General features: G+C 33.7%; 1 protein-coding gene across 1 annotated transcript in view; it reads left to right on the top strand.

Annotated features, from left to right (window-relative positions):
• LOC119645248 (protein trachealess) overlaps positions 1 to 27,893 on the top strand; it is a 101,028-nt gene that overhangs the window by 20,000 nt on the left and 53,135 nt on the right. The window contains exons 2-3 of the mRNA XM_038045343.1: positions 13,178 to 13,210; positions 13,801 to 13,848. Of these exons, the coding sequence (XP_037901271.1) occupies positions 13,178 to 13,210; positions 13,801 to 13,848 (81 nt within the window). The remainder of the gene's footprint in view (positions 1 to 13,177; positions 13,211 to 13,800; positions 13,849 to 27,893) is intronic.

The following is a 27,893-nucleotide window of genomic DNA, read 5'->3' as shown; positions in this document are numbered from 1 at the left end:
TATTTTTTTGTTTTTTGTTTTTGTCTGATTTAATTTCTTCTGGTTGCGGTGTGATCCTCGTTTTCATCAAAAACACAAAGATTCATTCCAACAATTTTGAAATTCATACATATTTATAAGCTTCGATTTAGTTCGAAATTTACTTCGGTGCAGTGTTCATCATCAAAGTGTTTCTGATGTGGTTGATTTTTTTTTTTTTTCCTTCTTGCTGTTCTTTTTTATTTTTGGTCCTCGCTTTTTGTATATTATTTTACTATATATTTTTTAATGTTCATCTCTTGTGTGCGTTACAATTTATTTCTTTATCTCAATTATTTTATCGTTTTTTTTTTTATCTCGTTGATTATTATTATGAAATAAAAAAAAAAAAATTTCAAAAAGTGATGAATATGAGTCAGAAAAACAGAAAAACAACATTCCCAATAGTTTAATCTTGAAAAGAGATGAAGAAAAGTTTCATTGGAATGATTAGCTTAACAAAATAATAAAACTAAAAAACAGAAAAAAAGGAACAAAAGGAAACAAAATTCTCGTCCATTAGCTAGGAAACGAATTTCGGTTTCATTTAATGATTGCTAATTACAACTATATCATCTTACGGCAAAGCAATCATAACTCGGTTTGATTGTCAGACAATATATAGAGATCGCAACCAAATTCTTAAGCTTGTGTGTCCGTCTGTCGGCCTTCTTTTTTATATTGGGCCTACAGGTCCCAATTTTTAAGGTAGTTTGATGAAAGTTGGCACACTGAGTTGCTTTTTTTCTTTGGGCCCAAGATGAACACTATTGAAAATGATCAGCATCAGACCACTTTTTCGACCACTTCCGATCGTCGTTATATGAATAACTTTATGGTAGTTAATGGACGACTTTAATATATTTACTTAGTTTAACCATTTTGAGGGTGCTTTTGGCTAAAATCATAGGCTCATTCATTTTTAAACTACGTTTAAGCTTTCTTATCGATATTCGAATCAGTATGCAACTATAGTCAACGGCAAACGCTATTGAAGCGTTTGGAGCGGACCACATTTACAACAATGTCCGATGTAATGTCCTTTTCTTTGGAAAGCCGTTAAATGAATACTTGTAAGGTAGTGTAATGTGATGGGCTGTCGCTTATTACAGTGTTTTTACTTGTTTATAGTGACGTCGATAATCCTCACAAAGGTTCAACTCGTTCGCATTGGCAAATTATAGTTGAGACTCAAGTTTTGTCTATTGTGAATGTGTTTCTTACTTAAGTCCATGATTCTTATAAATATTTGTACTGACTTAGACCATTGCTTTTTTGCCTAGAACTTAACTGAATTTAATAAAGCATTGCTCAGTTAGGGTAACTGTAGATTATCTCTGTAACACTGGTTAACTATATAAAAGCACATTACACTTCTACGTGTTATCCATAGTCTGCATAGTCACGCGTAAGTCCAAATAACCTAAAAGGGATTATTGACGCCATGAAGTTTATTTATGTGCAGCCAATTAAATGTTTTTGTACAACCACAAACCACAAACGAATTTTAGAAAATCCTATTTAGCCATGTTCGTCCGCGTTGTTGCCTACCGCTTGCACGGTTACGGCTTGAAAATTTCCACGTGGTTTAAATTTCGCAAACATAATTTTCTTGTCAAAGATTAATTATTTTTCAGGTGCTTCCGTCATAACAAACCATGAATTAGGCTTTGTGGCCATAGAAAGATTTACTTCGATGAGAGCGTCTATATATGGTGCAGTGTAAAAAATAGATCTATGTGATCCCTATGGTTGGATTATTAAAGACAATTTTTTAGGAGAAAATATTAAAACTTACACCATTTTCGCATATAAAGCCTTATTTTTCATTAGAATTCTCACATGAATGGGGATCCAAAAAACAGACTTAGGCGGTCAATATTCAGTAAGTTAAATTTTTGTCTTAAAATATTATTACGAACGGATTTTCATCAAAAAATATTTTCCCGTAAAAACGTTCGGTTTTGGTAAGAATGGTTATATATATGTCAAGGCGTTCAAAAAGTTCTCCATTCATTTTCGTCGTGTCGTTCTAAAAACTACAGTATTTTTTCTTCTAACGACTTGTCAAAATAAGGCGTTATTTGCAGAGTACTCCGTTCCGAACTATTTTTAATAGCATTCGTCATCAAAATATTTTGAAAATTACGAAAAGGTCATTATGGTATATGAAGTTAGTTTGTCACTTTTAAAATTGTAGGAAATTTAAGTGCAGTACTACGTGAAAGAGTGGAGTAAAAAATAATACCTTAAACAAATTAATGTGGGAATGTTAGATAGGATATACTATATTTCTTAGCACCCCTCCCATAAAAAATTTCTTAAAAAAAAAAGAAGTTCTTCATAAGGCAACAATTCCCGATTTTACATATAAATTAACTGTGCACAAGTTTGGACTACGAATATGTAGTTTGCCGATCCCTGCCTTTATAAGAGTTGTCATGAAGAATAAAACTTTATATGGCAAAAAGGCATATTTTTAATAAGATTTTATAACAAGGATGGATAATCTTGATATAAGGTATTCTCCAATCATTTTAAGTTGTTTTTTTCTTTGATAGTGTTGTTATTTCGACTTTTCTTTCCCATAAGAATTAAAATTCGCGAATAAGTTTAAAACTGGGCTATAAAATGCTCATAAAAAGAGATTAAGCATTTTTCAGTTTTCCTCACCAACTTAAGAACAACAAGAAAGGTATTTTACTAAATATTTCCTTCACTTACGAAGTAAATCAGTTCGATTTCCGAAGAGTTTCACGGATCAGTTCAACAAAACTCACCTTAATGGCTTTGGTTCAAGATCCGTTTTCATATAAATTCTTAAAACGTGAAAGAATCACCTAAAATTTTCATGCTGCAATAATAGATAAAAGATTCTTTGTTTTAGACCTGCAGCTAGTAGCTAACAAGTTCGAATACATAAGCGTGCATTCGTTCCATAGCGAATATCATTTAGGCTTTTCTTCACCTGCAAGCTGCGAAATCTGAATAAAACCAACATATCTCCACACTCCACGGCATGTCGTTTCTATTCAAAAAATTCGCCGATAAGATACACTTCTATGTTCGAGAGCGCACTCTATGATTCATGTTTATCATATTCTTATATTTAGATACGGAAAAATTGTAATCATTTTCACTGTGACGGGACTTTACTAAGGGTTTTCGTTTATTCGTTAAAATCATTTGTTGCTTTGTTGCTAGATTGTCTACAAACGTCACGCCCCAAATCAGTTGAAACTTTTTAGCCTCTTTATAAAATATCGTAGATCTGCAAAAATATGCTTTTCTAAAAAAACAGACAGACAAGCGTACATAAATACCTGGCCTCAGTGGCGGTAATAAACACGGCTTTCTAGCATGAACGGCACTCTTAGTTAAGAATAAAACAATCGCAAAGCAAAGCAACATTCTTCACTTGAATCTGTCAAATACCTCCTCGACGTTACGTACGTATCTCTGGAGAACATATTCTACATAATTCCAAATAAAAGTGATATTTGTGTGCGCATAATTGTCATATTTCATCCAATAAGTACTAAAGTAAAACATATGCCAACGAACATATTAAATCAACCATTATTATGGTCACAACACGAGTTTTACATTTTTTATTAAAGAATTCTCTATGAATATAAACAAGTAAGAAAATTATAATCGGCATTGGTCGAATTTTCTATCCCCTCGGCCTTCTATTTAAAAAAAACTCGAAGGGAATGAAATTTCAGTTACCTACAATGCTGGATAGACGTAGTTGATTTTTCAATTTTTGTATTTGTGTAGAATCACTTGTCGAATATACAAAATTTAATTGTTATTTGCGTTTAAAAGCAGAGTTGTTCCTTATTTACGTTGTACTAGGAGCACGTTCTTCGACTGATTTAGTCCATTTACAATACCATCCTGCAAACTCATGTCTTCATTTTTGCGAGCAGAGGTATGCTTTTCTTATTTGCAATTTGCAGACGAACAAACCAACTGGCGAATGTACCCAGATCGTTCCAAATTTGATACTGATCAGTAATCCGTAAACGATTGTACGATCTCTGAAGTTTCTTTGTCGTTCTTTCAAAACTTTTAATAAAACACAGGCATTTTTTCTACTTTTGTACTGGCTACTAGAGAAGGGATTACAGAATATATATTCAAAATTTTATCGTTGTGCTTATACAAGCTTCCCCTTAGGTGTTGCAAACGTTTCAACAAAATAAAGATAATCTCACTCTGCAGCGGTAACTATAAGAAGAAAATAAAAAACGAATGTAAAATAAAATCAAAGAAAAGACGAGACGAGACGACCATCGTTTTTGTTATCCCTTTTTAGTTAAACTAGCAAAGTTAACCAATAGAGAGACAAACGTACAGACAGTCAACTGTACGTCAAGTGCAGAAACTTTATTTGGTATTATGCTCAGCATTTGTATGTTTTTCACAAAGAAAATTTGTATTGCAGCCGAGATTTGAGTATGCATGCAATCGTCGTAAGACACGTGTCTTCTCTCAAGGAATGTCTTTTAATTTCACCATTTAATCATCATTATCATCATCATCATCATCATCATCATCAGCAACAGCAACAGCAGCAGTAGCAACATCATCACCCAGCAATCATTTAGTAGTTAATTTGCGTTACTATTACTAGATCGTCCGCGCTTCACTTTTAAAAACTTTTCCGTCTGCCTTATGAAAGTGTTTAATGAACACGTGTTCTGATCTAATTATGGCACATTTTTCTTAAATGTAGTATCAATTGCATTACTTTGTTCGACGTTACCAAATGCGGTGATATACCTGTCTCTGTGCACTTCAATGACGCGGTTCATCATATCGTTTAACAACAATATCACGGTAACCGTCGAAAGACTGCAAAAGCGAACTTATAATGAAATATTTAGTATACAACGTTACGCCAAACAGCAAATATGCTACACTTTTCATATTTTAAGTGAAATCTTGAATCGTCAAGTTCGTCTTTTTCCGGTAACAATTAACTCAAAAATTTCTTTTACCAACGGCGTGTTATGTGTAGGAAATATATCTTAAGTTTACGCAAATTCTCTTATGCCTCATTTCTTAAATGTCTCTAACCTTTAACAAATGAGAAAATTACATTCGGTTGTGAACGAATCTTTTATGCCCATCACCGTCTACCCCAAGAAAAGACAAAAAAAGTAAAAGAACTACATTTTCATGCTCTATAATGCGGAGTGAGCGAAGCTGATTTTTTTGTTTTCAAAAGAAAAGCCTTAGCCGCATAGGCGTGTCTTTGGAAAACTTTAAGTCACTTCCCCATTCTTTTGCAAATTTGTAGGCGATATTTTCGTTCTTGCGAACGGGCGAATGTTAACCACAGATGCCACATAGTTGGGCAAAGCGACAGAAGAAGAGACGGACGTGCTTAAGTGCAGTCCAATTTTGAAACTGGCCAAGTACTTACATGCTTTATGGGATTCTGACGCTTATTTCTGCGCGTTATAAAGTTATTGGAAAAGATTTTAAAAATTTTGATGCACTTTAACATTGAACAGGCGTTTCTCCATTTTAGTATAGGTACCGCAACATCGCCCATAGAATATATGAACAAATGTATGTACATTTATCTTCTTTAGGTTCATAAACTACAACTGAGTAAAAAACCAAATTTTTATTCTTTTTAAAAATGGAAAATGTTCTCAGTTTATGTGGTACTGTGGACTTGTTCTCTGACCGATTTTCCCCATTGCTAATAACCACCTGCATACAGGAACTTCCAATGTCTCTGCAAATTTCAAGTCGATAGCTTTATTTTTGCAGACAAACGGACTTGCTTATATCAATTCAGAACGGGATGCTGATCAACAATACTTTGTAGGGGCTTTGAAGCCTACTTTTGGGCGGTGCAAGCATTTTTACAAAATAGATATACCCCTCACCCTTCGCTGATGGTTATAAAAACAAAATTACAAAACATTCTGGATCTACTGACATAGAACATAGAAATGTCTCTACGTCTATTTATTTGTCCATTAACATCTTAGTTGATATATTTTGTTTAATGAGTCTAAGTCTTAGCAGATTTCGCCCGAATGAAAGCTTATAATTGGATTTTAAGGTAAATGAAATGTCGTTCTGTTTATTTACTCCAAAAAACTCTGCAGGCGTGCTGGGATTCTGCCATCTTGTTCTCATCGTAGTGCCTTAACACGGTAAAGAAGTTTTCAAAAAGCATATGAATCTAAAACACATTAGCGACACAACAAGATGAAAGTCGGTTAAATTTCGTAGCATATATATGAAAGCTGATTGAAAAACAATATCAACTTTCTCGTTCTTAGAAAGTCTGGCAACCCCTTACTGTTACAATGGATTATTCGAAAATTCCCATGGATGTCATCGGTAATTGTTTTCATCTCACAAGTATTAGTTTGGGGAAAAAGAAATCCATTATTTTTATATGAATTTCAGGACTTTATTTAACATGCTTCGGATTGTTCGATTTGGGTGAAATATGCACCGTTTTGTTGTATGATTTGTTGCCATTTTAAAGGTAACTTCAAAATGCCTCTCTCATAGAAGTCCTGGTCTCTATTTGCCAAAAACTCTAGTAGTCGGTTTTCACAATCCTCTTTACATTCCAATTTTTTATCATTAAAGAAATTTTGCAATGCAAGAAAAAGATGATAATCGCTTGGTGGCAAGTCCGGACTGCATCCGGCGGATGCATTAAAACTTCCCAACCAAGCTCCCGAAGTTTCTGGCGAGTCACTGTAGATGTGTGTGGCCTAGCGTTGTCCTGGTGGAACACGACACCTCTCCTATTGGCCAATTCTGGCCGTTTCTGGTCAATCGCTATCTTCAAACGGTCCAGTTGTTGACAGTAGAGATCAGAATTTAGCGTTTGGCCATATGGAAGCAATTCATAATAAATAATCCCCTTCCAGTCCCACCAAATGCATAGCAAAACCTTCCTGGCCGTTAGTCCTGGTTGACCACGATCGTTTTCGCACAGGGTTATCGTATGTGATCCATTTCTCATCTCCAGTCACCATCCGTTTAAGAAATGGGTCTATCTCATTCCGTTTGGCCAAAGCTTTGCAGATGGAAACTCGATCCATCATGTTTTTTTCTGTTAATTCATGTGGCACCCAAACATCGAGCTTCTTTTTGAATCCAGCTTTGTGTAAATGGTTTAAAACTGTTTTATGGTCGATTTTTAGCTCCTGGGCGATGTTACGACTGCTAACATGCCGGTCAACTTCGATCATTTCTCCGATTTTATCGACATTTTCGACGACCGGCCTACCTGTGCGAGGTGGTGCATCTTTAACATCAAAAATTCCTGAACGGAATCTACGAAACCAGAATTGCACATAATTGGCTGTTACAGTATCGGAACCATAAACACCATTCACAATTTTAGCCGCCTGGCTTGCATTTACGCCTTTGTCAAAGAAAAACTGTAAAATGTACCGAATTTTCTCTTTGTTCACTTCCATTTTTAACACGCTGTGACTCACAACTGAATGCACCAAACAAAAAACAGCAAAAGAATTTTTTTTACTGCGAAATGTACAGTATGTAAATGTACAGTATCGGAAATTGTTTGATCGATACTTTACGAGAAATCTATCAGTGCAGCCATCTACCGAAAAAATAATGGATTTCTTTTTCCCCAAACTAATATATCAAATATAAGGATTACGTTTTGAAAAAAGTTGAAAATGGTACGAAATTTGCGTAAACATATGAAGGAAACTGCAGGACATGCAGAAAATGCAATTACATCCCCAATGTATGAAAAGGCAAAAAACACATAATAAACTCACAAATAAATGTGCAACACATACAATGAAAAAATAGTGACTGAAAAACCAAACTGTTTTTTCAGATGTAGTTGAAAAAATATCTTAGCGACGAATTGTTCTTTTCAAGAGTCTTATCAGTCACTCACTACTCATCTTAATCAGACGAAGACTTTAATCAATTCTCATCGGCAGACAGCGGCCATTAACTCATTATTGATTATTGAATAGTTTTATAAAAGTTTAGATTAGTAAACCGATTTAATGTGCGCTGCAAATTTACGCCCGTTGTGCAATTTCACATACATAAAATGTACACCTTTAACGATTGCTGTAAATTATTAGTGTAACGAATTCCTTGAGCACACTTGCAGAGAATATAATGAACGAAATACATTCATATGGGGGAGCTGATGAACTGATGATCTTTAGCTCTTAAAGAAAATCGTGAGCACCAGAACACCTTCACAGTAAATAAAAAATGTGATGAGATTTGCTTCAATGTGCTCGATTGTAATCCACAAGACTTACTAGAATGATTCTTGAGTATTACTTAGAAGATGAAAGCTTCATATTTTGAAACTGTAGCCTTTAGCTTTTAAAGAGTTTCATCTTCGACCTGAATTCCTTGTCGACTTGTCTCGCCTGTGTTATTACTTTCATAGCTTTGGATAGCGAAAGATATGCAAAGCAATGATTTTTTAACTGCATTAACAACCATCGTTAATCTCTCCAACTGGTTGAAAGCGCAAATAAAACTTAATTTTCGTCCAAAGGTGCTTCTCTTTATATACCCTACGCCACCTATATATCTGCTTCTATGTACGTCCATCCGTCCGTCCCAAGCCTGTGTTCAAATTGCAGGTCGCAATTTAGGTTTTTGCCGTATTTTCGCGTAAGAACGAACCATTCTAAAAATTAAATGGACAGAAACACTTTTGCGACCGCTCCTCATATAATGTCCCATTTCAAAAAAAAAAAAAAAAAACCCATTATGTGGAGCACATTTGAGATTTTTATGATTTCTCAGGAAAAACCCGTCGAAATTACTATTTTCGCGTAGTAAATGAATGTTATGAATGAAAAATGAGTCGTCAGGATGGGTGGAACAATTTCCTGAAGGACCCCCATAGTTAGAATCCTTTCCTAATAAGCATACCTTTACATAACAATAAAGCCATACAGTTTGGTGAGTGAAGAACAATTGAATTTAAAATTGAGGGCATAAAATTTGGACTGGGCTTCTGGACTCACCCTTTTCAAGATGGCCCAGACAACTCATCCTATGTAAGACTTTTTCGAAAAATTGCTTTTATTTTTCTCTATTTCATAAAATTCTTTCTTAAACTTTGAATTTTAGTCGAGAGAAGAATCGTGGTATGGTACTTAGTGGGCGGTCTTCTCCGACTACAGCGTCTTAATTTGTTTTTTTTTTTTTATATATATATAAATTTGAACTTCTTATTAGCAATTTTGTTAGGAAAATCATTTGTTTTTTCTTATAACCCTCCTCTAAAATGATAAAATAATTAAAAAATTTCTACGAAATTTAAAAGTCTTTTAAGCGTTTTATCATTAAACCCTTCTCTCTCGCTCATTCTTGCCCAAAATAGTCAATCAAAGGGATGGATCGATCGATCAATCAATAGAGAGTATCATCAGCAAACTTTCAAAATCACAGAAGCAGCCAATTCTTCAGCAAAATGGATTGAAAAAAATGTTTTTTTTTTTTTTTTTAGTAACATAACTTAATCGTGTGTTCGTTTGTGTATATGCGTGTGCGCGCACGTGTATGTTTGTATATGGCGCGCTTTTAAAAGAGAAAAAAAAGAACCAAAATACAATTTTAATAATTGGTTTTTGTCTGGGCATCTGGTTGTGGCGGTGGTTAATACACGTATCCCTGTACGCGGACATTTATACATCTAACCATGACGCTAAGTTACGGTATAATCATACACCGTAGTCACCAAAGAAAGCACAAACGTCGTGGACACCATCCGTACACATTTACCGGTCTTTTGGAATTTAGAGGGTAGATGATACGCCGTACATTTTTTTTAAGCTACAAAGACCTAAAGAAAAGAAAACAATTTTTATTATAACTCGAGAAAATTACTGATATTTATTTTGTATAACATATACGTAATAGTTTTTTTTTTTTTTTTTTTTTTTTTTTGTTAAAGGTTCTGTCCTTTATAATTTTCGAATGAGATTTTGAATTATGATCATCACATACGTAACGTAACGTTTGTGTCCGGAAAGTAAATTATTTTGGAAATTATTTATGTGTACGTGTATTGGAATGTGTGAGAGTACGGATTAATAGCGATTTCATTCATTTTTGCGTTATACGCATTTTAAGGTTGCTTTGTGTGTTTGCACTATTTTTTTGTTTTTTAATTTTTGACTCTTTTTCGATTATACGTTGCAGTCTAAAATCATTGATGGCCACCAAATCAATGTGCGTTTGTGAGAGCGTGTATCTATCTACATTGGACTGATTTACCATATTCCTGTCGTATTATGGGAACTTTGTGGCACTTTAGTTCAGCAATTTGTTTGCGTTGTCGTGGCTTTCTCTACTTCGTTTCTTTAAACGCAATTAAAAGTAATTGATTCTATTTTTCTTTTTAAAGTTCTTTTTAAAGTCTCTGGCTAGCCAGAATCATTTGATCATGCATAACTATCAAGAGATTAAAAAATCTAAACTTTTTTATTTATCCTACAATCTGAAGTTAAAGTGAGTTAAAGTGAAGGCTCGGTGAGTTCTTGCCAGCATGTCGTACGGTTCATATGGAATACTACCTTGAAGTTATGCGCCGATTGTGCGTGAAGCAATAGGAAACGACGCATGGAAGTGTGGAACAACCGGTCATGGATATTGAACCATGACAATGACTACGCATCAACTAGAAGAAAGGAACCACGAAAAGGATAAATGTAACGTTACGTTAATGGTTATGTTGTAAAACGATGTGCTTCCTGTCTTGCTATTAAGGTATAATAGAAAACAAATTTCTCTTTTTTCCAGTCTATTACATCGCGCTTAATATCATACGTTAGCGGAGGGTACAGATTTTAGTAGGAGTCTGTTTTTACTTTTATTTTTTACTATCAATTGCGGTACAAGCCAAGTACAATTTTTTGATGTGGGTCAAAATCGCCTCTACATTTTCTATATACATATTATGATGGAGTTATGGGGAAGCAATATCATCTCGCGTAAATGTGATCATGACTGTTCTTCTTCTTCTTCTTGTTACTCAGTTGAAAATAATTTTCCCTAATAGTTGAGCATAAATTTAAGCTAAAACTAAACAATTGCCATTTAGGTAAGCAATAATATGCCATTGAATAATGTTTGCAAATTATTCGAATTTTTGCTTCGGTTTCGATTCGGTTTAGATTAGTGATATGAATAACTTTTGATTAATTTGTTTTATTACACACTTACTCAATTCCCAAGCTAAGATGGAATGTAGACTGCATTCATTCATAATGGCGGTGGCCTCACTGAGATGTGGTCAAGCTAAACTATATTGAGCCAAAATTGTTACCATCAATCGTTATATTTATTGCTCTACGTTAGCCGCTTACTTCATTGACGAATTGTAGCTATCGAATGTCCCCGATGAGATGCGTAGACATCACTATATAAACTTAATAATTAATAATCGCCAGAACTAAGTTCGCAGATGTTGCCTCTAACAAAAAATTAACATTACATTTAGAAAGTGCAAGCTCTGAAATGTCGATTGTCAGAATTTCATACCATTTCGTTTATTTATATACAAGTTACAGAGACTGTAGTGGTGCTCATTTTATTAGTTCTTAAAGCAATGAAGAAAACCGAATATCAAGTTATGATTGAGGAAGATTTTTGAATGAAACACAAGTAAGACAATCGAATCTTTTGTACTCATCACCGTTATCCTAGGAAAGACGAAAAAAGTAGAAGAAAAAAATTGTCATGTTCTATAAGACGGAGTGGGCGCATTCAAGTTTTTCTATTTTCAAAATAAAAGTTTTTGCCGTAGAGCCATGTGGGCAGTGCAGGCGTGTCCTTGAAAAAATTTATGTCAATTCAAAATTCTTTTGCAAATTTTTAGACGATATCTTCTTTTTCGCTAACGGGAGAATGTTTAACACAAATACTACCAATTTGTGCAAAAAGACAGATGGACAGACGAACAGGCGCATTCCAAATTTGAACTTAGTCAAGAAATTATTTTGAAGCTTACTCCTGCACGTTATAAAGATATTGAAAAAAGGAATTAAACCTTAATACACTATAATATCGGGTAAGCTTGGTCAATGTTTTCAATTTTTGTACACAAATGGTACGGTATCGCCCATAGAATATGCTTTCAAACTTTTAAAAATTTATTTGCTATAGTTTATGAGAATTGAGCAAAAAATCAATTTTTTATGCCTTTTAATAAACAGAGATGTTCTCAGTTTATGTGGTACTGTGGGCGTGTCTTTAGACCGATTTGGCCCATTTTCAAGAATTTCCAATGTTCCTGCCAAATTTAAATCCGATAGCTTCATTTTTGCGGCCAAGAGAATGTTTACAACATTAGAGATTATAGAGACGGGTCGACGGACATGCCTAAATCGATTTAGAATTTAATGCTAATCAAGAATATATATACTTTGTGGGGTCTCCTTGTGGGCTTCCTTGTGGGCGTTTCAATCGTTTTGCCAAAATGAATAATCTCCGATCTCTAGGTGCTGGGTATAAAAAGTCGATTCATATTATTCTCGATCCAAATGGAAAAGCGAATTTTCAAGACATAACTGACATTGTGAAGAAATCGAAAAGTAGTATATTTATTATTTTGCATGAAATTTGAACTAGGAATGCGTAAAAAGAAAACACATTTTCCAACTCCGCATCTCGTTTACTTATAATGAAATAAAATCATCGAAAGACCATGTTGACGAATGAAGTCATTCAAAATTTGCCAAAAAAGGGAAAGAAGAATAAAAGTTTTATTTTTCCACTCGATATCTTGAAATTTTAAGCAATATATTAAAAATACCCTATAACTGATTTTCTTAGATCACAGATATAATTAATACCCGACACCGAACGTTTGTCGTTGCAGTCATTGGCAGATATAAATTTCATTACTGGAGTATAAATGTAAGTGAAAGCTTTAACTGACTGATATGAATGCAATAATGATTAGTATTAATACCGTACAATATGAATATCGCAAGGCATATAGAAAAGAAAGGAAAGTGTAGCATAAGATTTCAAATTGTTTTACTTATTTACTTACCTAATTGTTCTATTAATATTTTATATAATTAAAATATGTATTTTAATTAAATTTAAAATTATCCAAAATATTTTCTCTTTCTAACAGATACCGTGAGGACGCACTATGCTGGGGCGATAGGTAAGTTATTCAACTACCCAGCATCATTATTCTATTTGATCAATTAAATGTGTTTTCATTTTTTTGTCTTGACTTCAAAGAAAAAAGAGAAGAAAAAAAAAAACAAAAAAAAAAACAGAAAATATAAGGAGAAAAAAGTTAAAACGAATAATGCATTTATTAAACTCATATATAACAACATCATCACTAACTGTCGATTTGTACGTATTTGATATTAATTTTTACAAATCTAATGCGCAACACATTTGCCGCTTTATTAAATTTAAAAGAAAAATGCATTTAACATGTTTTTTCTTCATCTTCTCCTCTTTCTATTTGGCTTTTTTGTACCGTCAATATTATCATCATCATCATGACCATCATTATCACCATTATCATCATTCTTGTGCGTCTGTCTACATCAAAACATAACATCTTCAGATACGCACATATTTTAAACTGAAACATAGATTATTTGTAATAAGTATTTCTTAAGTATTTTTATGCAACAATAGATATAAAAAAAAAAAAATAAATGTATTAACTTCTTCTGGTTTTTCTTTTTATTTTTTTCATTTATTGCATTATAACAATCGACCACGAACGCTTAGAAAATCTATGGAAGAGATTGGTGCCGCTCAGTCATCGGTAAATGCGAGGTAAGTGATAATGTTGATATAACTCTTAAAGCGAACGGGCATACGATCGATGCTTGATATACGTTTGGTTGGAAAAAGCGAAAACAAACACTGTAACACGTATTTTTGTTGCCGTTGCTGTTATTATTATCATTGTCATTGTTGTTGTTTTTGTTGTTGTTGTTGTTGTTGTTGCTGCTGGTGTTGTCGTAGTAAGTTAACTTTGATGTTATTGCATTTATTGCAGTTACAGTTGTTGTTGTGTTTACTCTTGTATTAAGCTGGTAATAATGGGTTTTGTTGTTGAATTTTTTAACATAAAATTATTGAGGCGCATCATATATAGCTGTCCGTCCGTTTGTTCATATCTCTTGCCTAGTGATTTCATTATTTAGTTTTATTGAGTCGATTTTTTTTTTCTTTTATACGCATACGTATGTACTCAACTCTTTCTATGAGGTGCTGTTTTTGGGCTGTCGTTATATTGTATGTCTGTGCGCGATTGCGCAAAACATTAAAACCTAATGACAACTCTTTGTAGTTCTTCTCAACCTACCAAACAGTGTCTGCGACATGTTTAATTCTGTGATTTTTCTTTAAGTTCGTAATGCTGTTATTGTTATTGTATGATATTGTTGCTGTTGTTGTTGTTATTTTCATTCTCGTGTATTTCCAATATTACACATTTTTATGGGGATTTCTTGTTATCGCGGCGATTGCTGCAGCTAATGCTTTCGCTGCTGGTTTTTACTGTTGTTGTTTTTGTATTTTTAATGAGAATTGTCGCATAAAAAGTACAAATATCAGACTAATTGGATTTATCTCGTGACTTTTGTTACAAAGCGTAGCGCCACTACTTTTTAATACATGCGCGAACACAACATAATACACAACAACATAACATTACGCATAACGTTACACTATCGTAGCATCTTTAATATAAACTCGCTCGCTACTTCCACTACCGTTGCTACTGCTACTACTGTTATTACTGCTAATGTTACTGCTGCTGCTGCTGCTACTGCTGTTGCGGCCGCTGCTGTTGCTGCCGCTAGTGCTGCCGCTAGTGCTGCCGCTATTGCATTGAGCCAAGTTGACGTATTTTATTGACATAGCTCACAACAACATCAAACACATTCTATTGCATTTATTACGTTAATGCGTTTAGTTGTTATTGTTGTTGCTCGTTGTTCCTGAATGAAGACTTTCTCAACATTTGTGTGGTGTTTGATGAGAAAAGGACATCAAGTCGCGGAATTTCGCATTTGAAGTTGTATAATAATTGTTGACAGACGCTTATTTATTTTTTTTTTTTTTTTGTTTTTTGTTTTTGTTTACTTCTCTGCGGAAATCTTCTACAAATACTGTGAACAACGACGCATGCATTTGCGAATGTGAATGAAAAGTTTTATTGTAATAATTCCAAAAATTCTGCTAAAGAATTTTTATTTTAATTTTTGCGAATTATCACAATTCACACAAAATTGGGAAATTTTTCTAAATTTCGGAAAAGGGGGAAATTTTGCCGATTTGAGTCAGGAATCGTAAATTGTTGTTTCAATCTTAATTAATAAGGCACTGCATCCTTTGACTTGAAAATTTTATGGAAACTTTCTTTGAACGCAGTTGACGCTCAAAGTAGATCTTCATAACTCAAAAGTGAAAATGCAAGAAATATCTCACATTCTAAGCACATCAATACTGCCTATATCGACAACTTTTATGAAAATTTGGGCGCAAGAAAAGCGTTTTCCATATGGGTACAACGTTCACTCGCAGTCGAATCGCTGCTCCGTGCGCCGTGTGTTTTTAATCCATTCCCAATGGGCATTGTCTCCTTGCCGTTCTATAAAAAACAATGAAGACAATTAAATTCAGTCGGAACAGAATCTTTTACACCCATCACCGCCTACTTTGAAAAAAGTCAAAAGAAGTAAAAGAAAAATATTCTCATGCTCTATAATATGGATAGCGCAGCTAAATTTTTCTATTTTCAAAATAAAAGTTTTTGTCATAGGGACATGTGGGCGTTGACGGCGTGTCCTCTTATGTCAATTGCAAATTCTTTGGCGCTATTATCATTTTCACTAACGGAGGAATGTTTACCACAAATGTTTCAAAGTAGTGCAAATAGGCGGATGGGCAAACGAACAGGCGGACGTGTTTAAGGGCATTCAAGAGGTGTAACTGGCCAGGAATTTGAGATTTTTTTATGAGATTTTTCATGTTTACTTCCGCGTATTACACAGGTATTGAAAAAATAATTAAATTTTGATACACTATAACATTAGGTAGGCGTGGTCAAACTTTTGTACATTTATTTGCTATAGTTTATGAGATTTGAGCAAAAAAGCAATTTCTCATTCCTTTTGAAAAACAGAGGTGTTCTCAGTTCACGTGGTGCTGTGGGCGTGTCCTTGGACCGATGTGGCCCATTTCCAACACCAATTTGCATGCAAGAATTTCCAATGTTCCTGCCAAATTTAAATCCGATAGCTTCATTTAAAATTCATTCAAAAAAACGTTTACAGAGAAGGACAGGCAACCAGACGGACAGATGGACAAACGAATTAGAATTTAATGTTGATCAAGAATATATATAATTTGTGGGGTCTCCGATGCGTTGTTTCCATCGTTGTAAACGCTTTGATGAAATCAGTGTACTCCTCGCCCTACGGTTATGCGTATAAAACGTCTTGAATATAGTCCACTTTTTAGAAAAAAAAGCTTTTATCATTGCATTGACCAATTTGTTACGTTGTATTTTATGCTGCATGTCCTGATAAAATTTGATTTATTACTTATATTCACTATGGAATAAAAAAGATTCTCACCTAGTATCTAACGGGAAAGTCCAAAGTCCAAACTCTTATTCACTAGGGAATAAGAAGATTCTCATCTAGTATCTAACGAGAAAGGCCAAATATACGCTAGAACAAGTGACAGTGCATCTGTTCGATATAAAATTACATAGGAGCACGTGACAGCGTACAATGGTGTATTATTTATTTCCAACGCGATGAAATATTTTTACACCCAACGCCAAAGCATGAGTGGAAGTGTTCAACCTATCACAGCGTTTGCTGCATCCAGAAGGCAGCGTCACCGATCCCAACCGTCTGTCTGTCTGTCCGTTTGTGCGTTAAATGTCTATTGTTAACGTCCCCTGGCATTTGGATGTTCTTGCACTTGAGTGTGTGTTGAAAATGGGCTAAATCGGTCGAAGGGCTTGCTGCTTACAGCAGCGTGTAAACTACAGACACCTCCGCTTTCCAGAAGGAAAGAAAATTTTTTTTTGCTTCTCGCGCTTTAGTAGCGATTCGCTGATAAAAACTCGGTCAATCAAATTTTTTATCGTTTGTTCATACGTCATTCCTTGAGGAAGTGGTTTAAAACTATTTCGATATAGAATTCCTTAGCAAAAGTACGACAGTATATGTGTCAATTTTATATGAGTTTTTGTGAGATTAGTGACTGTTCGATCAGATCGACTTGAAATTGAAAATTTTAGAGCATAAGCAAGCGAACCAGCGAGATGCTATCTTCATTGTTAGAACATTTTAACCGTAAGCACCAATAATTTGTTTCGCTTTAGCGATTTCTCTGAATTTTCGATCATTTTCGTTTTAACGCGATGGACGTAGACTGAAATTTTGTCTTTCAAACGCAAGTCAATGTTACGCATTCTGATACTTTGCACGCAAACGAAAATACTTTGTGAATTAATATTTAATGTAAAGTATCATAAGCAGAGATTGATTTTTTGAATATGAAACTATTCTGAATTTGTGATAAACTGATCAATGAACCAAATTCGTTTTTCTACAAAGTGATTTGATATATGCTGAGCATTCATAGTACATCGCTTTCTTAATTGTCTTCTTTGAAAGTCATTTTAACGGGTTTTTTTTAATAGTTTTTTCGTGGCATCTTGTCATTGCTTAGACTCTACTAAACCATATTCTGCTTTATAAATTAGCGACGTGAAATATGGGTTTTACGCATTACAAATGCCGAAATGCAGGCCAAGACTTTTAAATGGTTATGCATCGCCAACAAGAGCATTATATTCCAAAATAAATATAAACAAGTAAGAAGCTTATATTCAGACGTGATCGAGCCTCTTATATCCCCCCGCCGTTATCTTGAAAAAAACAAAAAAAGTAAAAGAACTAAATTTTCATATTCTATAATATTGAGTGAACGCGGCTGAATTTTTCTTCTTTCAAAATAGAAGTTTTTGTCGCATAGACGAGTGGGCGTTGCAGACGTGTTCTTTAAAAAGTTTGCGCACTTCAAAATTCTTTTGCAAATTTTTAGGCGATATCTTCATTTTCGCTAACGGGAGAATGTTTACGATATGTTATACTATACAAATGGGCAGACGGACAAATGCACAAACGAACAGACGGACATGTTTAACTGCATTTCAAATTTGAAACTGAGCAAGAACTCATATACCTTATAATTTTTGCAGTGTGTTTCCGCGAGTCAGAAGGGTATTGAAGAAAAAATTAAATCTTCATACAATATAATATTGGGTAGGCGCTCAAATTTTTGTATATATATCATCTATAGTTAGTGGCAAAACCAAAATTTTTTACCAATTTTTTACGTCGAATTCGATGCTGATGAAGAAAGTATATAGTTTGTTGGATGTATGAAGGTTCCTTCTGGGCATTGAAAACGAATACGAGGGATACATTCGGTGATTGGTATAAAAATAAACCAGTAAGATGATTCATTCATTCTTAATTCGTCAATTCCGTAAGATAATAATATTCGACTGTGGCCGAATATTCTATACCCGCCATTGCTATCTTATAATAAAATATACTGATTTTTATTGTTGTAGTTTATGAGCAAAGAGCAAATAGGCGGTATTTTCGCTTTTGAAAACAGAGATATTCCCAGTAGCCATGCGTTTCGGTTGATTTCGCCAATTTCTCATATCAAAGTTCCTACAATAACTTATAATGTTTTTGCCAAATTTGAAGCAGAGGAACACAGTAGTTATTGATGTAGCTTATGAGCAATGGGCAAAAAATCCAGAAAGGAAACGTGTTCTTATTTTAGGTAGGCGTATACCCGATTTGGCTTATTTTCAACACCAATTTGTGTGCAATGTTTCTATCACATTTCAAACTGATATCACTGTGTTTGAAGATAGGGCGAATATTTGCCATCGATATGGCACAGATAGCTAGTCAGATAGATAGACAAACGGCACGATGGATGTACTTAGGTTCTGTCCCAATTTAACACTAGTCAAATGTATATATATGCATAAGTATATGTCAAGTGTATATATCTTTTATAAAGTCCCTAAAGCTTTGCCCTGACCGGAAAAAAGTTTTGACAGTTAAATCGTGTTATTATACTCTATAATATTACGTGGACGTAATGAGCAAACAAACTTTTTTTTTTTTTATTTTGCTTTTGAAAACGGATGTGTTTGTCAGTTTACTTCGTACTGTAGACGTGTCACTCGACAAATTTGGCCTATTTTCAATATTAACTTCTGCGCAAGAATTTCCAATTTTTAATGCCAAGTTTGAACCCGGTATGTTTACAATTGACATTACACAGGCAAACACACGGACAGACAAACATGGTTCTGAACGATTCAAAATCTGATGCTGACGTAGAATATATATACTTTATGAGATTACTGAGGTTTCCTTCTGCTTGGTTCTGACAAAATGAATGTATACCCTCGGCCTTGAGTGGTGAATATATAACTACTGTTCTTTATTGCTCGAGTAAACAATCAAAAATAATTTCTATTGATCGCATGCATCTCTCTGCATCCGACCTGCTATCTAGATATGAAGTCGATAAATTAAAGAAGAAAATCCTTTGGAAAACTTACGTACTTTTTAAAATAACATCAGCTATTTAGACGAGATAAACAAATATTATCTGCAGAATTCCATTGCGTATATATGTAACAAATTTCGGGTATTCTATCTTAAGCTTAACGGTTGTAAGAGCGCCAGCATACGACCGACCGGAGAATAGATTAGATTGAATGTCGAGAATATTGCGGTATGAGGTCACTGATGCTCTATGCACGGTGCATACGAACGGAATAACAAAATAAATATGTCGTCAGGCGGATTTAGAAATATTGTTAAGGTATATGCGAACCACCTTATCGCGATTTAAACAAGTTAACCCACCCGAACTTTATCTTGTCATCTTTTGTGTAATTCCTATAAACGTGTACACGTATATCGGGGTACATGCCCGTACGAGTGAGAATAGGATACGCAGAACATAAACAATAAAATAATGTGTCAGTGGCTGCCACTGAAAACCATAAAAATCATCAACAATTCTATAAAACCGCAGCATCGATGTTTGACTTGGTACAACACGTCGGAACAACAAAAACAACCCCCCGAAAAAATGGCTCAAATTACCGTTTGGTATAAATAAAAACGTTTACATATTACTCTCTTCGGCTCTTTCTTTTCTTTTTTGTTTTTTTTTTTTTTTTTTGTTTTTTAAAGAAGAAAAAAAAGTAGTTAAGAACATTTTGTATAAAGTTAAAGAAAAAAACAAAAAGAAATGAAAAATAAATGAATGGAAACTTAACTTATAAACATGAACAGCATAAGAATGTTTTTATGCTTACGAAATTCAAAAGAATTATCACCGCGTTTCCAGAAACACTTATATTTGTGATAAATTTGTGGTAGATCTGGATTTTTAGTTGAATTTAATTTTTTTTTTGTTTTTCTCCTTTTTTTTGTTGTTTTTGTTAAATTTTGAAAATTTACGATCATACCTGGTCAGGCAGATGATGATGATATGGCAGCGGAAAAAATGTCATACAGTTCATCATTTTTGTCGTGGCTGGTTAAAAATTATGGCTGTACAAGGTTAGGTGTAGTGGACGATTGGACGGCTACCTGCATATTATTGTGCCAAGTAGCTAGTAAGTAAAACAAAGTCTATCAGAAGAATGTTATGCACAGCCGCACTGTTAGTGCGTGTTTACACTTAAGAGGCACACGGAGAACGCCTTCACAAAACCCAAAACTAAACTGATAAACATCGATAATAGTAGTATGTAAGTGTGTTTGCGTGTGCTTATGGCTGTGTGTGTGTGTGTGTGTGTGTGTTTATGTTTATGTATTTGCGTTATGTTATGTTGTTGTGGTTTTTATTCTTTATTTTCCACTTATTAACAATATCGTTTGGTGTCCTTTGTGTGGTTTTTATTTATTTATTTTGTCTTTTTTTTAACATTTACTTTTTTTCTTTGCCCAGTTTATGATTTTTATTGCTTTATTTATTTTAAAGAATTCATAACCGGTGTGCGATCAAAAATTATGAACTATAACATTAACTTCACAAATTCATGAACAGTCACAAACACAAGCACACATACGCACTATGTATATCATACCCACCACTTGACACCGTTGAAATATCTTATCAATCGAATCTTTGCTTGGTAGACAAAATCCTGTTGGAAAGGATCAGCTAACTATCACTTGTTTTATAATGTTGTTCTATTATTTTATCACCTACTCGCATATTTATTGCTTTTTCGTTCAGATTTTTGTCGTGATCGTAACTGATCGTGTATTTTATTGCTTCCTTTTCTTTTCTTTTCTTTTTTTTTTTTTTGTGCTGTAATTGTTGTTTGATTTAATTTTTTCAATGGAATATTATCAAAATCATTTTCGTTTTAACATCTATTGTAAAACTATTATGTAACTTACACGTTCGAGGTACAGTAAGAATATTGTCCGATTAACTGTAAATATTGTAAAAACAGATTTGTAAGCATCGAAACGGGAAAACGATTACCAAGCATTCTAAGCATTCAGTGGACTTCTGGGATGTATCACAAAATATATGCAATGTGTGCCATTGTAATAATTGCCTTCTAATATATGTAAAGATGCCTAGTATGTCAATTTTGTATGTTAAACATTGTATGAGAAACACGAAGTGAAAACTCAATAATAACTATATCGCTCGTGTTAAACTGTAAAGACTTTAAGTTTTCCTTCGGCTTGTTAACAGGCCAGACCTAAGAAAGGAGTAATAAATTAATGAAATTAAAGTCATCATCACTACTACAAATTGCACTGTTTACTTTGATTCATTTGATATTTAGCAAGAACTACTGTTGACGCCGGTTTTTGTCTTGAAGGAAAAGTATAATCGCATATATATATGAAAAACGAGTGGCCATCTTTGCCAATTTTGGAAACACTGACAAAGCGTGTTCAAGCTTAAGTTGGAAGCGTTGTTATTTTTATCTTGAATTTTTGGTTTTTTATTTAATATAAAAGAGCTTCCTCTTGCCGTATTTACCTATGAAATTTCACTTTATGTTATATTTCACTAACTTCAACCTTCAATGCCAATTTTGAGAAAGAAGACGAAGAACGCTTGTGATTACATACGCGAGTGAATTGAAAAATGAAGAAAACGACGCATCTGAAGTTGATCAAAACGAACAGTGAATAAGTAAGCGTTCTTGACAGACGTAGAGACAGATGTATTAGTTATAAAAAAGCATAACGCGTACAGATGAATATTAATACGAATACGCATACGAATGCTTAGGCGAACACACAGCAGAAGCTATAAATACCCATATAGGCGAATGTAAAGATTGACATATCGACAAAAGTACAGATGGACGTAAATGGACAAACTTGCACACTGGCGAACCTAGAGGCGTATAAACCAGAATTGTAACCATTTTCAGAGACATAGCAACACTTAATTTTTTTAATATGTCTTAACAGACGCCAATATCTATCAAGAAAGCTTAACTTTATTCCAGTCGTAAGGCTTCATCACTAACAAAATCGTTAATATATATCCTCCTCACTTACTGAAAATTTTATATAGAATACGTAGGCAAATTCAACGAAAAGTGTCCCTATTTTATAAAATATTACTTGGGCGATTCAAATGATATTTTAATAAGATAATAATTAAGTTGAGAAAGAGAGACGATATGCTTAATGTCGGTACTAGTGATGAACTTTCAATTTTCGGTTAAAAAGGTAAAAATTCTAATGATATGATAAAAAATGTCCTTCAGAAATTACGGATCTTAATTATGAACAAGTAAGAAAATGATATTCGGTCGCGATCGAATCTTTTATACCCACCAACTTTATCTGTCGTATACCGTCGTGACGTTATTTAACGTAGTATTAAGAAATTTAAGTTGTCGCCTCCAAGTTATTTTGTTTAATACCCAATTGATTATATTATACTTCTAAGAAAAAATGAATCCTCCACTGGTTGTGAGGTCGACAACCATATTTATCTTAGGATTAACACATTTTTAGGCACATGCACAGAATCATTTTCAGCATTCTGCCTTTTTTATCCTACGAGTAATAAGCAGAAATTGTGAAAACAATCACTTTTTGTAGTCCTGGGCAATTGTTTGTACAGGTACTGTAAGATCATCCATCGAGTACACGGGCACGTTTTTAAAGATTTGCCTGCTATAGCTTGTAAGCAAAGATCAAAAATATTAGAAGTCTCAGATTGTATTTTACTATGGTCGTGACATTAATCGATTTGTCCCATATCCAATGCCAACCGAATTTGAAGCTTCACTTTTGCGACCAAGAAAGTGATTACCACAAACAGATGGATGGATCAACTAAAATATATGGCTTATGAGATCTCTGTAATCGGCAAACTTTCCGACAGCTGGTGATTCGATCGTGGGTATAAAAAAAACAATTTTGCTCACATCTGAGCTTATTGCTGTAGGAATTTCGAAAAAACAAAAAGATTTGCTTAAAATACAATATATTCGTAGAAAAGAAGCCAGAGAGGGGTCAATCATTATAATGCTAGTTTGTAATTAGTGGAGTTTCAATCGTAACTTTTAAAGATCTCTCAAATGAGGGTTTAAACTGAAAGTTTTCCGGAGAGGAATGGAAAGAGTTCTTCCAAAGCAAGAGCGCGTTAATTTTGTAAACGAATTGGATGATCAGGACATAGAAGCATACAATTTAGGTGAAAATAACTCGGAGGAAGTGTACAGAAAAGTAAGAAGCGGAATCATTAGAGTAAATTACTTATCTAGGAACGATTTAGAAGATGTGAGAAGACGATATACAAAGAATAAAACCGTGCAAACTTGGCGTGGTTTCAAGCAATCAAATAAAGCAAACAAGTTGAGCCAAGAAAGCTGATAAAGCGGGTGTAAAACGCAATTTGGACGCGACGGGATATATTATAAGGAACGTATATTTTCTTCTTCCCCTGCCTTCCTCGTTTTTTTACAATTTGTAATCCTCTCCAAGTTTACACTTAAAGGGAAAGAGTAACAATACATTTATTCCTTTTCGCATTTTTAATAAAATAAAACTTGATTCTGTTTTTATTTGTGTTTGTATTTCCTATTTCTGTTTAGTTTTTATAATCATTTTTTTATTCGTGTAATGTCGCCCATTTATTAAATAACTTAGCAAACACGCGTCGTCCAGTATTATTTCATAGAATATAGAACTTAAGCCTTCTGAGAACTACTTTCCTTTCTTAAAAAAAAAAAAAAAAAAAAAAAAAAAACAGAAAAAATAGAAGACAATATTAGTTTATGGGACTTCCTCCCATTTGAATCTTAAAAATGCAATATCTACGTAGTAGTATGAAGTGAAGATGAGTAGTCAGGATATAATAAGAAGTCTGAAATAAATATTTAAACGAATTTTCGCTAGAAAACCAAATTTGCAACCGATGCAGATATTAACAGATTAAGGAAATAGGAAAAGAAAAAGAAAAAGCAAAAGCAAAAAACAAGAAACGTCGTCATCTAAACATTGATGCAATGAACACTGACGTCGCCGTCATCGTTTGTTGTCTGGTATTTAGCGATTAATTCGCATGCCAAACCGTGGCCAACAAACTACGCCGACACAGAGTTTCAAGTTGTGATCGGAATTATTAATTAATATTCTTGCACCTTTCGATTTATCTCGGAATCGAGCTTTACAGAACGTGTTAAATCTCCACAACCGCAACGCTGCGCCGACACACACAACGAACCAATGAAGCTTAAACCAAAATTTATGTAGGAAACAGCAAAGCAAAGCATAAACAAAAAAAAAAAAAAATAATAATATTAATGAAAATAAAAAAAATAAATACCGTCAAAGATGGAGGGGGCAGTGGCAATAGCTGCTGGTGCAGTTGGACTTGTACATGCAACATTAAATGATTTTCCTTCCAACGCTTACTTACCTATATATGCAACTAGCTTAGTAAAAACTGGTTCGTTTATCTAAAACATTGATGCTTTAAAAAATGAGAGAAAAAACTAACTACGAACAAACGAACAAATAAATAAAATTGAACAAATTACAAAGAACGAAAAGAACTTAACATTAAACAATGACAACAACAACAAACCAACAAGTAAATTTCTTTGTTTTTGAACTAATCACAATAAACATGACTCTAACGGCAATACAAATGCAATAACAACAGTATGAGAATTTGTTAACAAACGTTTTTCTGTTCACCATGAAACATAACAAGAACAATATTGTTCGTGGTTATCGTAGTAATAATTGTTGTTGTTGTTGTTTTTGCTGATGTTATTCGCACAAAATATTGTCACATCATGTAAACCTCACATAAAAGCAATTTGTTGCTAACGAACTTTAGACATGATCCTGCCATTAAACATTCAATAACATCATAATGAGGATAATGATAAATGATAATGATATCAATGATAATGATAGAAATAACGATAATTATCATATATTATCATCATTACGATTATCATCATAACCATCATCATTATCATCGTCATCATCGTCATCATCATTATCGTTATCATTAACGTTATTTAGTTTTCTTTCATTAATTACAACAACTGTGACTGCAATTTAAGCCTCATCAGGCTTTCAGACTGTTTTTTTTTGCTTCTTCTTATTTCCTTTTATTTTTTTTTTTTTTTTTATTGCTTATTTTCTCCTTTTATACAAAAATATGTAAGTATACCCTGTTAGTAAGTTATGCCTGTGTTGGGGTATATGATTGTGAGCGTACATGTGTATTTCAACACACGTAAATTTGTGAAATGTTTTCAGTTCACCAGGAATTTTGTTTCGATTTTTTTTTAACTGATTTCCTCAATTAATTGCACAAATCAATTTAAGAAATGCAACTGAGTTCAATATAATTTTTTTCTTCTGCGTCTTCTTCTTTTTTTCATCTGCCTCTCTACTTACTTTAACCCACACCGGCTTCTATAAGATTGTATTAAGTTGATCATCAAGTTTGTTACTACTGTTCGTCTTTATATACAACCACACATATATATATATATATATATATATATATATACATTTGTCTCCAAGGCCTTATTGAAAATTTTACCGCACTTAAGATTTGAACCCACGACCATTGACTTGTTAGTCGAGATCTATAGCCTACCCGTCCACTCAGACGAATTTAAAAAACAAGATGTAATAAATAAATAATTTTCGAAAGTATGAATATATTTTTAAAGAAGTAAATAATAAGAAAATTTTTCAAAAGTTTGTCTTAACTTTGCATACCCTACACCACTTGGTACGAGGGTGCGAAGCTTGTGCAGATATAGACAAAATCCGAAAGATCTTGAAATAGACATACATTTTATTATTCATTTTATTATAAGCTTGGGTGTCCGTCTAGCCGTCTGCCCGCTTTGTGATCAGCCAGCAGATTGAAATTTTTGAGATATTTCGATGAAATTCGCTTTTTTGCTCAAAGATAAACGGTTTTCGATCATTTCCCACAGACCACCTTATTTTGAAAAGTCGTTATATAAATAACTGTAAAATGGTGAAGGGTGCTTAATGGATGGAACGTGTTCCACTATGGTGTTTTTACTTTTTAAAAATATACTCATTTTTATTTTTTTAAATAATTACTTTTGTGCTAAAAGCTTAAGGGTACTCATTACGGATTTCTTAAACAAGTACGAACTTTTTGCCGTTTACAATGAAACTCTTAACGGCTCATTTCCTTTATCAGCCATATACAGAGAATAAGAGCTTACATGTATATATACATAAATATTACTAATGGCATTCCTTGTCGTACGCGCGAGTTCCTAGTTAATCTTTTACATGCAGGTCGGATTCAATTTTTCTAATACCACTGACACATACCCAATCGCGCCATTGAGTTTTACGGCATGACAACATTTTTAATGCAAGTAAAAAAACTATATTCGTTTTACAGCGCAATATTGATACCCACAGCATCAAAGCGATATGTTCGAATTGATCATACCCAGTTGTATATGAAAAATCTGGTTTAGGAAGGACAATTTTTTTTTTAGATCGTTAATTGATTCCGCCCACTTTTTCAATGAACTAGGTAGTCTTCGTAAACATTATACTGAGCTTTAGGCTAGTCTTTCGTATGAATTACGATTTTGTGTAGCTTTGTGTACTGGTGTCGCATTTGTAGGTAAATCAGGCTCCGTTTTTACAGTTAGATAAATAGTACTAGAAGAAGTCTGTACTGAGCTTCAGATGAATATTCTCGATTTGCAATTTCAAAGATAAACAACTTACACTATTTGCATATAACGTGCTGATCAATGTATTCCGGAACTGTTAGAAAATTATCGTCTCTTTAACAACACATTGTAATTATTTTTAAAAGGTTTAAACCCTCAAGCACGTAATATAAAGATCTTGATAATTCCGTCAAAAAACAGACGCATGAAAATCCAAGAAGAGCGTTCGACAGATTCTATCACACTATCAAATTTTCCAAAAAACGGAAAAAAGTACCTAGTCCCGTTACTTTTTGACCTATGTGATATTATGAAAGCATGCATTGCTCTTTGAGTAAATTCTTGGTCTTAACCTTCCACAAAAAATTGTCGCAAGACAAAACCAAAGAAAATAAATGAAAATGGTACAGTAGGGTTCTAAGCATAAGTTTATCATTTATTAAAAGGAATATGTGAAAAAAGACTTGAGAGAGTTTAAATAAACTTCATAAAAAAAAAAAGAACAACATTTTTGACGTAGGACATTTTATTCAACTTTTAT

The sequence above is a fragment of the Glossina fuscipes genome, unplaced genomic scaffold (assembly GCF_014805625.2).
Source record: "Glossina fuscipes isolate IAEA_lab_2018 unplaced genomic scaffold, Yale_Gfus_2 1, whole genome shotgun sequence".
Taxonomy (NCBI): domain Eukaryota; kingdom Metazoa; phylum Arthropoda; class Insecta; order Diptera; family Glossinidae; genus Glossina; species Glossina fuscipes.
This window is presented reverse-complemented; position numbering and strand designations above follow the sequence as displayed.